We start from the raw sequence: 16,332 nt of genomic DNA, 5'->3' as shown, positions 1-16,332 counted from the left end.
TGGTCAGAACCTCGCATTGCAATCGTCGCAAAACACCAACCGTCTGAAACAGGACTTTGAAATGTTTAGAACATAGAACATAGAACATACAGTGCAGAAGGAGGCCATTTGGACTATCGAGTCTGCAACGACCCACTTAAGCCCTCACTTCCACCCTATCCCTGTAACCCAATAACCCCTCCTAACCTTGTTGGACACAAAGGGCAATTTATCATGGCCAATCCACCTAACCTGCACGTCTTTGGACTGTGAGGGGAAACCGGAGCACCTGGTGGAAACCCACGCAGACACAGGGAGAACGTGGAGACTCCGCCCAGTGTCCCGACGGGAATCGAACCTGGGACCCAGGCGCTGTGAAGCCACAGTGCTAGCCACTTGTGCTACCGTTTATGGTGGATTGCGCTCCGTGTCTTTGTGAGAACTTCCTCCTGAGGCCAGGGTGTCGAGCCGGGAAATGTCCCAACTCCTACTATCCAATTCAAAGATGAAGATCTAGCCCCTCAGGCTTAAGATATGATTTTCCATTGTTTAAGTGTTGTACCCTTCCTTGACATTTGCAAGATAAAGATGCAATAACTTTTAAGTGCAATGAACTTCAAGCTTGCTTGATTCGATCGACTTCAGGGATTCTTATCAGCTTCGTAGCCACCTGTGGCCATTTATCTACATTTAACCTTTTAACCTTCAACCAAAAGTAATATTCCTAAAACTAAATGTAATATTCTAAAACATATATTACAAGCTAAGTCTTCTTGACAAAATAATCAAAAGAAATAAAATATATATATACTTAATTGCTTATGGAAGCATATAGAACTGAATGGCTTGTAAAAAGGTTACCTTGTGCACTATTAATAACTGTTCATGACATTCATATTTTAAACGGACTAACGACTGAATCAAAATGGCACACATAAATAATCTTACGGAAGCACATTACTCTGTGCTATGTGAGATAATTAAACATCATTGTTTTCATCCTTTCAGTGTCTTATGTTAGCCACTAAATTGTTTCTAGGGTATCGATAATACAGTAATCAGCCCCGAGGAACAATGTAAGAGTGCAATTAATTGTATAAATAACTCAATGTACTTTTTAATATATGTTACAGTGTTATTCGTAATCCAATAATAGCCACCTACAATAGTTTATTATTATCACTGAAAGCTTCACTAATAGCAGAACTTGAACTCAGCAGAACGATTTGTTGTATATTGCATCATGTAAGATTAACACATTCTCAGCTACAGGCCACCATTATCGAAACACTTTGTTTACTCCTCCCAGCAAAGAGGATGGTATAAAAATGTTTAACTATTACAGTGCACCACATTGCTAATTATGGCTATCTCTGATACATCACTGTTGAACATAATGGCTAAACCTGATTAACAAATCATGACTCATTATCTTCTCTTGGCAGAGGTTGAACTTCAGCCAAGCCCATCAATAACATACAGGACAATTGGTGGAGTTCTGGACTTTTACATCTTTGTAGGTTCTTCACCTGAGGATGTTGTTCGTGAATACTTAACAGTATGTACACAGTCATTATCAGTACTAGTGATGAAACTAGATAAAATTACAGAAGTATGACTTTCAAACAATTACTATACACTATTCCTGCATGCTACTCTAGTTATTTAAGAGGAAGCTCTTCTTAATTAAGTCATTGATATGTTTTTGTTTGCGATCTGTATTATAATGAATGTAATTAATCTTCTGTTGTTGGTTGAAACCAAATGTAGCTGGTTGGCAAACCATTAATGCCTGCATACTGGACTCTGGGATTCCAACTTAGCCGTTGGGGCTATAAAAACCTCAGTGATGTTGAAGCTACAGTGAAGAGGAACAGAGACATCAATCTCCCATATGTGAGTGCAGCACATTGTTACAAAAAATCGCATCAGTAACATAGCAGTAACAGAGAGAAAATAGTTTGCTACCTTTGTACCCTAAAAAGATTATCACTTAGAAAACTTATAGGATGCTGCATGGGCCAGAATTCTCTGTCCGTTCACCCAGGTGGGATTCTCCAGTCCCAGCTGCAGCAAAAGGACTTTTGGCCGAGTGCCAAATCCTCCGTTCTCGCTGGCGGCGATGACGGGACAAACCCGGATCGGAGAATCTCGGCGATTGTGTCAGAGGACTGGAGAATTAGTAATGTTACCCACTTGTTCAAAAAGTATTTTTCAGTCATAGAATGTCACATGGCTTCAGAGGACTGGAGAATCGCCTCACAGGAAGAGGCGATTCAGCCCATCAATCCCACGCCAGCTCTCTGCACGAGAAACTCAGCTAATCCTCTTCCCCTGCTTTTTACTTCTCAGCTAATAGTCCAATTCTCTTTTGAAAGCCGTGACTGAATCTGCCTGCTCCATACGCTCAGCCAATAGATTCCAGATGCTAATGGTCCACTGCATAAAAATGTTTCCCCATATCGCCTTTGTTCCTTTAGTTGGTCACCTTAAATCAGTATCTTCTAGTTCTTAACCCTTCTGCCAACAGGGACAGTGCCTCTCTACCTACTATCCTGGGGCTCTACATGCTCTTGAATACCTCGATCAAATCTTTTAACCTTCGCTTCTCCAAGAAGAACAACCCCTGCTTTGTCATTCTATCCTCATAAAGGAAGTCCCTCATTCCTGAAACCATTCTCATAAATCTTTTCTGAACCCTCTGCAATGCCCTCAAATCCTTCTTAAAGTGTATTCCCAGAATTGGGCACAGTATTCCAGCTGAGGCTGGATCCAGTGTTTTACAGAAGATCCATCATAACATCCTTACTTTTATGCTCGATGCCCCTATTTAAAAAGCTCAGGATCTCAGTTGCTTTATGAACCACTTTCTCAACCTGCCCTGCTGTCTCCAATGATTTGTGAACATGCATCTTCAGGGCCCTCTCCACCTTCCATCCCCTTTGGAATTGCACCCTTTAATTTATATTGTCTCTTTGATTTCTACCAGAAATTATCACTTCAAATATTTCTGAATTATATTTAATCTGCAATTTGTCCATCCATTTCATCAAACTGCCTGCAGCCTCTTTTAATTAATTGCTATCCTTCTCACAATTCACAATATTTTCAAACTTTGTGTCATCCACATATTTTGAAATTGTGCACTGTACACCCTAGTCTAGATCATTAATATATATCAAAAACAGCATTGTTCCCAACAATGAGCCTTGGGAAACCCCACTATTTCAAAATGCCTTCCTCTAGTGCCCCCTAAAAACCCTATTCACAACTGCTCTGCTCCTGTCACTCAGGCATGTTCATATTACTACTGGGCCTTTTATTCCTTAGGTGTTTACTTTGCTGATAAACCTGTTGTGCGGAATTTTATCAAATTGCTTTTGGAAGTCCATATCCATCGCATAACTGACATTACCCTCACCAACTCTCTTTATTACATAGTCACAAAACACAATCGTGTTAGTTAAACACAGGTTTCCATTATCAAATCCATGTTGACTTTTCTTAAATTAATCAATTTTTGTCCCAATAACTATTAACTAATAACTTTTCCACCACCAAAATTAAACGGATTGCCCTGTAGTTGCTGGCTTATCCCAAAATCTTTTTTTGAACAAGTGTGTAACAGCAAGGGAGGAAACTGCTGGGGCCTTGACTGACATCTTTGTATCCTCATTGGCTACAGGTGAGATCCCAGAGGACTGGAGAATAGCTAATGTGGTACCGTTGTTTAAGAAAGGTAGCAAGGATAATCCAGGAAACTACAGGCCATTGAGCCTCATGTCAGTAGTAGGTAAATTATTGGAGAGAATTCTCAGGGATAGGATTTATACCCATTTGGAAACAAAAGGACTCATAAGCGATAGACAGTATGGTTTTGTGAAGGGGAGGTCGTGCCTCACTAACTTGATCGAGTTTTTTGAGGAGGTGATAAAGCCTTTGACAAGATGCCTCATGGCAGACTGCACAAAAGGTGAAGTCACATGGGATCAGAGGTGAGCTGGTAAGATAGATACAGAACTGGCTCGATCACATAAGGCAAAGGGTAGCAGTAGAAGGGTGTTTTTCTGAATGGAAGGTTGTGACTAGTGGTGTTCCACAGGGATCGGTGCTTGGGCCTCTGTTGCTTGTAGTGTACATAAATGATTTGTAGGAAAATGTAGCCAGCCTGATTAGTAAGTTTGTGGATGTCACCAAGGTTGGTGGAGTGGCAGATACTGTTGAGGATTGTGAGAAGATTCAGCAGGACATAGATATGTTGGAGACTTGGGCAGAGAAATGGCAAATGGAGTTTAATCTGGACAAAAGTGAGGTAATACATTTTGGTAGGTCTCTAAGATACTGTAAATGGTAAAAGTCTTAGGAATATAGAAAGTCAGAGAGGTCTGGGCATGCATGTCCACAGATTTTTGAAGGTGACAACACAAGTGGACAAGGTAGTCAGGAAAGCCTACAGAATGCTTTCCTTCATTAGATCGGGCATCGAGAATAAAAACTGGCAAGTCATGCTACAGTTATACAGAACCTTGGTAAGGCCTCACTTGGAATATTGTGCACAATTCTGGTCGCCACACTACCAGAAGTATGTGGAGACTTTGGAGAGTGTGCAGAGGAAGTTTATCAGGATGTTGCCTGGTCTGGAGGGTGTTAGCTATGTGGAGAGACTGAATAGACTTGGGCTGTTTTGATTAGAAAGATAGAGGTTGAGGGGTGACCTGATAGAGGTCCACATGATTATGAGAGGCATGGATGGATTGGATGGGTAGGCACTCTTTCCAAGGGTGGAGGGGTTAGTCACCAGGGGGCATAGGTTTAAGGTATGTGGGGCAAAGTCTAGAGGAGATGTGCGAGGCAGGTTTTTTAAGCAGAGGGTGGTGAGTGTCTGGAATGCGTTGCCAGGGGAGGTTGTGGAAGCAGGTACATTAATGTCGTTCAACAGGCACCTTGACAAACACATGGAGTATAGTGTTCAATTCTGGTCGTCACACTACCAGAAGGATGTGGAGGCTTGAGAGGATGCAGAAGAAATTTACCAGGATGTTGCCTGGTATGGAGGGCATTAGCTATGAGGAGAGGTTGAATAAACTTGGTTTGTTCTCATTGGAATAAAGGAGGCTGAGGGGCGACCTGATAGACGTGTACAAAAGTATGAGGGGCATAGACAGAGTGGATAGCCAGAGATTGTTTCCCAGGGTAGAGGGGTCAATTACTAGGAGGCATAGGTTTAAGGTGCGAGGGGCAAGGTTTAGAGGAGATGTACGAGGTAAGTTTTTTACACAGAGGGTAGTGGATGCTTGGACCTTGCTGTCGGAGGAGGTGGTGGAAGCAGGGACGATAGTGACGTTTAAGGGGCATCTTGCCAGATACATGAATAGGATGGGAATACAGGGATATGGAGCGCGCAAGTGTAGAAGATTTTAGTTTAGATGGGCAGCATGGTCGGCGCAGGCTTGGAGGGCCGAAGGGCCTGTTCCTGTGCTGTACTTGTCTTTGTTCTTTGTTTGTTCTTTGATAGGATGAGTATAGAGGGATACGGCACAAGGAAGTGCTGAGGGTTTTGGTAAAGGTTGGTATCATGATCGGTACAGGCTTGGAGGGCCAAAGGGCCTGTTCCTGTGCTGTATGGTTCTTTTATCTTTCTTTCCAACTCTCCAGTTCTCTGACACCATCCCTGTATCGAAGGAGTTTGGAAGATTGTGGGCCAGAGTTTCTGCGATTTCCAACCTTTCTTCCCTCCGTAATTTTGGATGCATCTCATCTGTTCCTGCTGACTTATCAAATTTAAGTACAGCTAGTACATCTAATACATCTTTTCTTTATCAGTTTTTAATCAACCATTTCTCAACTATCTCCTTTCTCACTTTGCCTTGGGCAGCATCTTCTTCCTTGGTAAAGGCAAATGCAAAGGATTCGTTTCGTAGCTTAGCCATGACCTTTGCCTCTCTGCATACATTTTGGGGTCTCAAACTGACCCCACTCCACCTTTCATTACCTTTTTGTAATTGGTACCTTTTTTAAAAAAAACATTTTATTAAGGTATTTGTAATTTTGTAATAATAACAATAACAACATAAAAGAAAGCGAATCCAAATATAAACGTAGTACATACATGATTTCCATCCCAAACAAGTCCCTCCTACCCTTAACAGAAAATAGCCTAACCCCCTTTTAGATTTTTGCCTCTGCTGACAGTTAATTTTCCCCGAAGAAATCGATAAAAGGCTGTCACCTCTGCACGAACCCTAGCGTTGATCCTCTTGGGGCGAACTTGATTTTCTCAAGACTGAGAAACCCAGCCATGTCGCGAACCCAGGTCTCTGATTTTGGGGCCTTTAAGTCCCTCCATGTGAGGAATATCCGTCTCCAGGCTACCAGGGAGGCAAAGGCCAAGACATCAACCTCTCTCGCCCCCTGGACTCCCGGATCTTCCGACAGTCCAAAAATCGCCACCTCTGGACTCGGCACCACCTGTGTTTTTAGTACCGCGGACAATACATCTGCAAAAACCTGCCAGAGTCGGCTAAGCTTCAGGCATGCCCAAAACATATGGAGATGATTTGCTGGCCCGCCGTACACCTCGCACACCTGTCCTCTACCCCAAAAAAGTTGCTCATCCGGGCCACCATCATGTGTGCCCGTTGAACTACCTTAAATTGTATCAGGCTAAGCCTGGCACATGATGAGAATATGTTAACTCTGCTCAAAGCATCTGCCCATTGATCCGCCTCTATCTCTCCCCCGAGCTCATCTTCCCACTTGCCTTTTAGCTCCTCTATCTGAGTTTCCACCGACTCCATAAGCTCTTTGTAGATGTCCATTAGCTTCCCCTCTCCCACCACCCTTCTGGAAACTACCCTGTCTGTATCCTCCGTGGCGGCAGGAGCAGAAAGATCGAAACTTGGCTTCGTAAAAAATCCCGTACCTGCAGATACCTGAATCCATTTCCTTCAGGCAGTTCAAACTTCTCCTCGAAATCCTTCAAACAAAGGAATCTCCCATCTACGAATAGATCCCCATTCTCTCAGTCCTTGCACTCTGCCATCTCCGAAACCCCCCATCCAGCCTTACCAGTACAGAGGTGCTGTTATCAATGCCCACAGACTTGTGTCCTTGCATGATGCCACCTCGAATCGCTCCCACACCGACCCCCCCCCCCCCCCCCCCCCCCCCCACTGCCCACTTCCTAATCATGGCTATATTTGCCACCCAGAATAGTTGCTAAAGTTCGGCAGTGCAAACCTACCCGCCTCGACTACGCTCTAGCAACACTTTCTTCTCTCACGGGGTTTTACCCGCCCAACACAAAGCCCAAAATCACCTTGTTTAATAATTTTAAAAAGGCCCTTGGGATGAAGATGGGGAGGCATTGTAAAACAGTCAGAAATCTGGGGAGGGCCGTCATTTTCACGGTCTGTACCCTGTCCGCCAGTGACGGCGGGAGCATGTCTCACTTTCTAAAATCCTCCTTCATTTGCTCTACCAGACGGTTCAGATTTAACATATGTCTCCCATTCCCGTGCCACCTGGATTCCCTAATAGCGAAAGCTCCCTCCCACCACTCTAAACAGCAGCTCTCCTACTCTCCTCTTCTGCCCCTTGCCTGGATTGTGAACATCTTACTTTTCCCCACATTCAATTTATACCCCGAAAACCAGCCAAATTTCCCGAAGATCTGCATAATCTCCCCCATCCCTCCAATGGATCGGAAATATACAAGAGCAGGTCGTCGGTGTAAAGCGAGACTCTGTGTCCCGCCCCCTGCACCAACCCCTTCCAGTCCCGAGATGCTCTTAACGCCATCGCCAATGGCTCTATGGCCAGAGCAAACAAGAGAGGGGAGAGGGGACACCCTTGCCTTGTACCTTGGTGCAGATTAAAACAGCCTGACATCAGCCAATTCGTTCGTACACTCGCCGCCGGTGCCTGGTACAACAATGAAACCCAATCAATGAAGCCCAAACACGAACCATCCTAACACCTCCCACAAATAATTCCACCACCTGGTCAGAGGCCATTTTCCACCACCACCATCTCTCTCTCCACCCCCCCTCCCACCTCTGAGAGCATCATGAAAACATTTAAGAACCTTCTAACATCGGCCGTCAACTGCCTGCCCTTAACAATCCCTGTCTGGTCCTCCCCTATCACCTCAGGGACACAGTTTTCTATCCTTGAGGCCAATATTTTAGTCAACAGTTTAGCATCCACATTCAATAGGCAGATTGGCCTATGTGACCCACATTGCTCTGGGTCCTTCTCCCACTTCAGGATCAGTGAGATCGAGGCCTGTGGCATTGTTGGGTGAAGGACACCCTGCTCCCTTGCCTCATTAAATGCCCTCACCAGCAGCAGACCCACCACCATGAGACTTTCTTATAGAAGTCCACTGATAGCCGCCCGGTCCCGGGGCCTTACCCGACTGCATGGCCTCCAGGTCCTCTACTATTTCTTCAATTCCAATCGGGGCTCCCAATCCCTCCACCAATCCTTCATCTTCGGAAACTTCAACTCACCCAGGAACTACCTCATCCCCTCTACCCCCGCTGGGAGTTCCAACTCATATAGCCTGCTGTAAAACTCCTTAAACACCCCATTTACCCCTGATGGGTCCAAGACCGCGTTACCACCTCTGTCCTTCACTCTTCCCATCTCCTTGGCTGTCTCCCTTTTCCTCAGCTGGTGCGCAAGCATCCTGCTGGCCTTCTCTCCATACTTGTATATCGCCCCCTCGGTTTCCTCAAATGCTCCACGCCTTCCCAGTAGATAGCAGACCAAACTCCAGATGTAGCCTCTGCCGTAGCTTCAGTAACCCCATCTTCGGGGCCTCCGAATATCTCCTGTCAACCTGGAGTGTTTCCCCAACCAACCTTTCCATCTCTGCTTGCTCCCCTTCTCCCTATGGGCCCGTATCGAGATTAGCTCCTCCCTAACCACTGTCTTCAGCGCATCCCAGACCATTGTTGCCAAGACCTGCGTCATTTATTTCCAGATAGTTCTGGATGGACTCCCTCGCACGCCCACACACCTCCTCATCCGCTAACAGTCCTACATCCAACCTTCATTGCGGGCGATGCCCTCTCTCCTTACTCACCCTTGGGTCCACCCAATGTGGGGCATGGTCCGACACGGCAATCGCCGAATACTCAGTATCAACCACCCCGCTAGTAAAGTCCTGCTAAGAATTTAAAAAATCTATCCGGGAGTATGCCATGTGCACATGAGGGAAAATGGAAAACTCCTTCCCTCTTGACCGCCCGACCCTCCATGCGTCCACTCCCCCCATCTGCTCCATTAACCCCTTTAGTTCATTCGCTATGGCTGGAAGCCTCCTTGTCCTTGACCTTGACCCGTCCAACCTTGGATAAATTGACATATTAAAGTCCCCCCCGCACGATCAGCTTATGCGACTCCAGGTCTGTGATCTTCCTTAACACCTGCCTCATAAATTGCCAATTTTGTGCGTATAAATTCACAAGCACCACCAGCATCCCCTCAAACTTCCCGCTCACCATGATGTACGTATCCCCCACGTCTGCCACTATTCTCCCTGCTTCAAATGCCACCCGTTTGTTGATCAGGATCGTAACCCCCCCTCGTCTTTGAATCCAACCCTGAATGAAATATTTGGCCGACCCACCCCTTCCTCAATCTGGTCTGATCTAATACCCTCAGGTGTGTCTCCTGTAGCATTGTCACGTCCGCCTTCAAACCCCTCAGAATGCACGAACATTTGAGCCCTTTCAACCGGCCCAATCAGCCCTCTTAACATTCCATGTGAGCAGCCTAGTCGGGAGGCTTCTCCCCCCCCCCCCCCCTCCCCCCCTCCCGTAGATCAGCCATCACGCTTCTTAGCCAGCCTCCAGCTCGCATCTCTCACCTCCATGGACCCGCCCTCGGGCATCCACGTTCCTTGACCTCCCATTTGTCTCCCAGCAACAGTTCTGTGGTGATAGCCATTGTAGATATGCGTAATTGCAGTAGGGAGATGTATGGCTGTACCTGTAATACAAGTTCCTTCGGTAAGCCCCTGCCGGCTAGCTCCGCCCACAGAGAGCTTGTGTATAAATATGCGTGTGAGTCACTAAGATCCTATTCTACAGTTGCAGCCGGAGGAATAGCATCACACAGCAATAAAGCCTTGAGTGTACATGTCTCTCGTCTTTGTGTGCAATTGTTAGCGCCACAAGTTTCTCCCCTGTTAGCAGAGCAGCTTCCCCCCCCCCCCCCCCCCCACCCCTTCCATGAGCTAGCCGGCCCAGCTAGCCTGGTAATCCCCACCCATGGCTCCAGAAATCCTATCCCCTATTGTTCTCCCTCCCGCCCACTCGAACATACATATTCAAAACATCACAGTCCCCAATAACCACAGTAGAAAAAATCCCTCCACCCTCCACCCACTGAAACAAAGTTAACTTACAGATCTGAGCAACAGCCCAAAAGCTTGTTATAAAGGGCACTGCAAATACAATTCAAAACTAAAATTACTTTAACTGACTCGATACCGCAATGCCCTCCCCCAAGGTTCAATGCCCTCAAACCCCTGCCAGCCTTTTGTCTTTGATAAAGTCCATTGCTTTCGTCCGGTGATTCAAAGTAAAGTTCCCGGCCCTCATAAGTGACCCACAGACTGGGTATAACATCCCAAACTTCACCCTCTTCTTGAAGAGGGCTAATTTTACCCTATTGAATCCGGCTCGTCTTTTGGCCAGTTCCGCGCCCAGGCCCTGGTAGATACGCAACTCACAGTTCTTCCACTTACAGCTCCTTGTTTGTTTGTCCCACCGCAAAATCTGTTCCTTGTTCAAGAACTGGTGCATTTGCATCACCATCGCCCACAGTGTTTCATTCACACGCAGCTTCCTCGCAAGCCCTCTATGCGCTCTGTCCACTTCCAAGGGTTGAGTAAGCGCCTCATCTCCCATCAACCTTTCCAGTGTACTTCTCACATATGCCCTTGCGTCCAAGCGCTCAATGCCCTCTGGGAAGCCGATAACCCTCAGGTTCTGTCTCCGGGACCTGTTCTCGAGGTCCTCCAGCTTCTCCTGCTGTGGTCCCTCATCAGCCCCACCTCCGCCTCCAAAGCGGTTAAATGGTCCTCTTGCACGGGCATCTTCTCCTCCACCTTCTGACTCGCCAGTCCACGGGCTTCCAGCCCGTTCCACCCGATCAATCGTTGCCTTAATCGGGTCATATCCTTCCTTCTTTTGTTTGGCGAAACTCTCCTGAATGAACTCCACCAGCTGTACTGTTGACCACTGTGCCACCAAACCGGGATCCTACACCTCCACCATGCTTTCCCGTGCTGCAGGTTCTATAGTCGCCTTTGTTACTCGACAAATTCTTCTTCTACGACCACTTCTGGTCCATGGCTCCATTTACTGCCGGGTGATTTCTCCTCACTGTCTCACTCTCCACCGATTTCTCTAATAAAATTCCGAAAATATCGGGAGGAAAGGTCCAAGAGGCCCGTCACAAGTGGGAGCTACCTAATACGCGACCTCCTATTCCATGGCCACCACCGGAAGTCGTTATTTGTATTATTACAGAAGACTTTTATGTTAGCTACTGATTTCTTCACATACAATCTCTTTGCTTCTTTTACTTTTATTTTCTCTTCCTGTCCGATCATTCCATATTCAGCCTTATTCTCACTTATATTATCCACATGATGTCTATCACATGCATAATTTTTCTGCTTTGTCTCACTCCCTATCTCTTTCCTCATCATTTTACCTGTGTTTTTCCCTCGACGAATGCACTACAATTTTACCCGAAGTGAAAACTAAGTATGTATGAATGCTGTTTTAAAAAACATCAATAAACTCTGATTATTTTAGTAAACAAATATTTCTGACATGAGCAGGAAAAGTCAATGCAATAATGCACGGTAGCGCATGGTTACCACTGTTGCTTCACTGCGGCAGGGTCCCTGGTCTATTCCCGGCTTGGCTCACTGTCTGTGCGGAGTCTGAAAGTTCTCCCCGTGTCTCTGTGGGTTTCTTCCTGGTGCCCCAGCTTCCTCCCACAAGTCCCGAAAGATGTGCTGTTAGGTAATTTGGACATTCTGAATTCTCCCTCAATATACCCGAACAGGCGACGGAATGTGGCAATTGGGGGATTTTCGCAGTAACGTCATTGCAGTGTTAATGTATGCCTACTTGTGACAATAAAGATTATTATTATTTTTATTATTATTAAAAATAGGGCAGATAATTAAAATTCTGATCCGTCCACCAATTTAGGCCAATGAAGTATATTTTTGTAAATAATTCTAGCTATCTTTATTATCCAGGTTATTGGCTATGGACTAACTGATGTTTAATTAAACTTGTTTAGGATGTCCAGATCACTGATATTGACTATATGGAAGATAAAAAAGATTTTACTTATGACTTGGTCAATTTCCAAAATCTACCTGAATTTGCTCAGGATTTACATAATCACGGGCAGAGATACATCATCATTCTGGTAAGTTCCATGATCTTGCTGTTTTCTTTTCATTGTGATCACTTAAAAATATTCTAATAAATCAGAATGAACTGTTTCAAAAAGGAGATCTTTTATCAATGCAGTTCTTGCGATGCCGTTGGATGAAAATAAAACACAAGGAATAAATATGAAAAAATAATATTTTAAAATATCACATGATAAATGGCTATTCGGCAACTCGTCAATTATTGTATTTCTGATGTTAAAACCATTTTTTAAAAATTTATGACCTTGGAATAGTGTTGTATTTGAAGTGATTCAGCTTACACAATTATAGTTTGGGATGACAGTACAGGGGATTTTGTGCTAGGCTGGTAAACCAGAGGTGCGGAGTTCAAATCCCAACTAGGCAATGGAGATAAATTTGTGGACTAACAGTATGAAAGCTGCCAGGTTGCCGTAACAGTGCAACTGCTTGACTAATGTCCTTCAGAGAAAGGAACCTCGGGGCAACGCAGGTTAGGTAATGATTGCCTTCCCGGTATCATCCACATCCGATGTACACGTTTCAATAAGACATCAATGCCTTTGAAATGCAGGGAACAAAGGCTTTTATCACTTAACTGTTTATAACCTTTGTTCTTTTTAAACCCAGGATCCAGCCATTAGCACTCAGAAGCTGATAAATGGTCCCTACGAAGCTTATGATAAAGGCACACAAATGGGAGTATGGGTCAATGAATCGGATGGAAAGACGCCCCTTTTAGGAGAGGTAACTGAAATGAACCATATCTTGTACAAATGGTGGATAACGGTCTGGAAATGCTAGTCTGTAAAAGAAGGAATGGAGATATTGGGCCGTGATTCCTCCAAAAAATTACTAGTGTCATTTTGGAGAGGTTTCTCCCACACTGAGTAATTTTTTGGAGCTTGGTGAGTTTCTACCTGGTAAATTCCACACTTAGAATTTTTTCTGCTGTGGCGACCTAAACTCGTCGGTAAGGTCGGCTCCTCAGAGATCAGGGTGTCATTTTGAAGGACTGTCCCAATCTCAAAGTGAGGCTGAGGATCCCCCGTACCCCCACCACTGACAATGCGACCCCACCACAGACAGGTGCAACATCCCCAACTTTTGACCCCGAGGGGTAACCTCCCCCTTGACCCTGAGGTTGGCACTGGCAGGGTACCAGGTTGGCGGTGCCAGTGTGCCTGGCTACCAGGTTGACAGTGCCAGAGTGCCAGATTGACAGTGCCAGAATGCCAGGTTAGCAGCACCAGGGTTCCAGGGCACTGCTCTGCCCTGTTGCTGACCACCCGAAGGACAGCAATGGCGTCTGAGCCCCCTGGTGTGGCCATCTCTCCTGGTCTCCGCTTGTGGAGACCAGTACTAATCCGCATCAGAGTGAGACCTCTCCGGTGCTTCCGGTGACTCCTGGGAGCCAGGAGAATGCAACCTCAAATGGGCCATGCGTAATTAGATGAGCTTAAAGGCTCACTTCACTATGATTATCTGGATCGCGCCCAGTGAAGGCATGATCCAGATCGTGCCGAGTGTAGCGAGTCGGATGACTCGCAATCAGCTTAGCGACTGGTGAAAAGCCCGTTTTGGACTTCTCCCACAATGCACCTGCCGCAACAGGATCAGCACTGGGCCCAACACAATGGGGAAATCGTGCCCATTGACACAAATATTTATTTTCTTTTGATACATTGCATATTGCCAAATGATTTTAATGCCCATCTATTAAAATGGGGTTATAATTGGGGAGAAGTAAGACAGCACGGTGGTGCAGTGGTTAACATTGCTGCCTCATGGTGCCGAGGTCCCAGGTTCAATCCTGGCTTTGGGTCACTGTCCATGTGGAGTTTGCACATTCTCCCTGTGTTTGTGTGGGCTTCGCCCCCACAACCCAATGATGTGCAGGCTAGGTGGATTGGCCACACTAAATTCACCCTTAATTGGAACAATGAATTGGGTACTCTAAATTTATAAAAAAATAAATAAATAATTGAGAAGAAGTAGGTTAAAAGTTGATGATTGTCTTGATTCACAACATTGTTTTTCCTCTATTGTATGAAATGTATTTTTACAGAACTTGCACGATCTGCGAATAACATACGTTGCTGTTTTTTTTTCTCCTATTGTTTAGGTTTGGCCGGGTGAAACAGTCTTCCCTGACTACACAAACCCCCAATGCATTAAATGGTGGGTGGAGGAATGTGTAAAATTCTATCAGAAGATAAAATATGATGGACTTTGGATTGTATGTTCTATCTTTATTTTATTTGCTAATCTTATTTGATTCATTTTTGGCTGCTTTATGAAGTCTAATTGGTAAGGTTTGCACATAAATATATCATACATATATCTCTTCCTATCCATCTCCTTTGTAGGATATGAATGAGGTGTCAAGCTTCAAGAAAGGTTCAATTAAAGGATGTGTTAAGAATCAATGGAACTATCCACCTTTCATTCCAAGTAAGTATAATGTTCCAATGAGATTATTATTTTCTCTCGGACCACAGCGGCACAATGTTCAGCTGCATGAGTGATGACCACCAGTGTTCACAGTACCTGCATTGTCCAAGTTTGAACCAGAACAACTGTCTGGCCACTCGTGATACTTCAGGGACACACAAGCACCAATAACCTTTGTACACACTTTTGAACTAGCAACCTTCCCTTTTTTTTAGGGTGGGCCTCAAATGTTGAGTCTAGTAGGAGGAATGGAGCAGCAGTGGGAAAGCTGGAAGGTCACACTGATCGTGCGTCGGATGGAAAGATGGGAAGTTGTCTTCCTCAAGGGCCCCTTTTTCACATCAGGCACTTTGCCGCTTCAAGGCACATCCCTCATGGGCGCTTCCTCCCCCTCTCTCAATCAAGATCTCCTCCCCCTCAAGGGAATGGAGGTTCCCAAACATTGGTTGCAATGGATGAAATTTTGGGTTTGTGAGTTCCAAAGGCCATGGAGAGGAACTAAAGGGAAAGTCCAGGGGCCGGCTCCAAGGCCTCATGATACCTGAATCTGTATTTTTTATCCCGGCTCGCAGCCCATCGGATCTTGGGGAGTGAATCAGCTTCACACAAGCAGTCTGTCATGAGAGCAACTAATTCATTTTCTGGTCGGAATCGGTGACAAGGGAACAAGTTTCACATTTTCTGCCTCAGTATCTGCCTTGCCTTTCTTCTGGTTTTGGGGTGCCAGATTTGGTGTGACCCCAGTGACAGTTTGGGGGATGTGAAAGATGTTGAATTGGGGGTAGTGGAGAGGGTGACATTCAGTTATTAAGCAGTGGTGGGTAGTTTTCTCTGTAGTTTGGGTGGGTGATGCTAAAACAAAACAAAATAACAGGATAGTAGCCTTCACTATTTAAATTTTAAAAGTGCACATTAGTTTTAAACATATGAAAATCATGGGCCTAAACTTCCTCATGAGTGGTATTAATGAGCCAAATTGCGATTCTGTGCCCAATTACTTACATCAATTTATTTCGATCCTTTCTTGCCTGTACTTCTGACTCAGGCTGGGTGAGATCCCAGGGTTCAGCATCAGAGCTCAGGAGAGTCAAAGTGAAGAGTCTTCAGCCAGCTCAGCTCACTTGGCTGGACAACTGGTTTGTGATGCAGAGTGAGGCCAGCAGTGCGGATTCAATTCCACAACCGGCAGAGGTTATTCATGAAGGCCCCACCTTCTCAACCTTGCCCCTCACCTGAGGTGTTCAGATTAAATCACCACCAGTCAGCTCTCCTCGCTCTATGGGGCTGGATTCTCCACACCCCGACGCCAAAATTGCGGCCGGTGCCGGGGCGGAGAATCCATTTCCCCGCATAGAATCAGGACCGTCGCCGGTTCCCCGATTCTCCGGGCCCCAAAAAGCGGTGTACGCGAAGGTCCGACAGTGTTGACCTAACATGGTCCTGCC

The 16,332-nt window shown here is 45.6% G+C and overlaps 1 protein-coding gene across 6 annotated transcripts in view; it reads left to right on the top strand.

Moving 5' to 3' along the window:
- Positions 1–16,332, top strand: part of si (sucrase-isomaltase (alpha-glucosidase)) — a 200,304-nt gene that overhangs the window by 59,829 nt on the left and 124,143 nt on the right. For all 6 annotated transcript variants that reach the window (XR_005462898.1, XR_005462899.1, XR_005462901.1 and 3 more), the window contains 6 exons: positions 1,425–1,537; positions 1,750–1,875; positions 12,316–12,447; positions 13,064–13,180; positions 14,559–14,672; positions 14,803–14,887. Coding sequence is in view for 2 of the 6 variants with exons in the window: in XM_038816696.1 (XP_038672624.1) it covers positions 1,425–1,537; positions 1,750–1,875; positions 12,316–12,447; positions 13,064–13,180; positions 14,559–14,672; positions 14,803–14,887 (687 nt within the window). In the remaining 4 variants the exon portion in view is untranslated. The remainder of the gene's footprint in view (positions 1–1,424; positions 1,538–1,749; positions 1,876–12,315; positions 12,448–13,063; positions 13,181–14,558; positions 14,673–14,802; positions 14,888–16,332) is intronic.

Source organism: Scyliorhinus canicula, chromosome 13, assembly GCF_902713615.1.
Source record: "Scyliorhinus canicula chromosome 13, sScyCan1.1, whole genome shotgun sequence".
Classification (NCBI taxonomy): Eukaryota; Metazoa; Chordata; class Chondrichthyes; order Carcharhiniformes; family Scyliorhinidae; genus Scyliorhinus; species Scyliorhinus canicula.
Note: the sequence above shows the minus strand (reverse complement) of the source record. Positions and strands in the feature narration are given on the sequence as shown.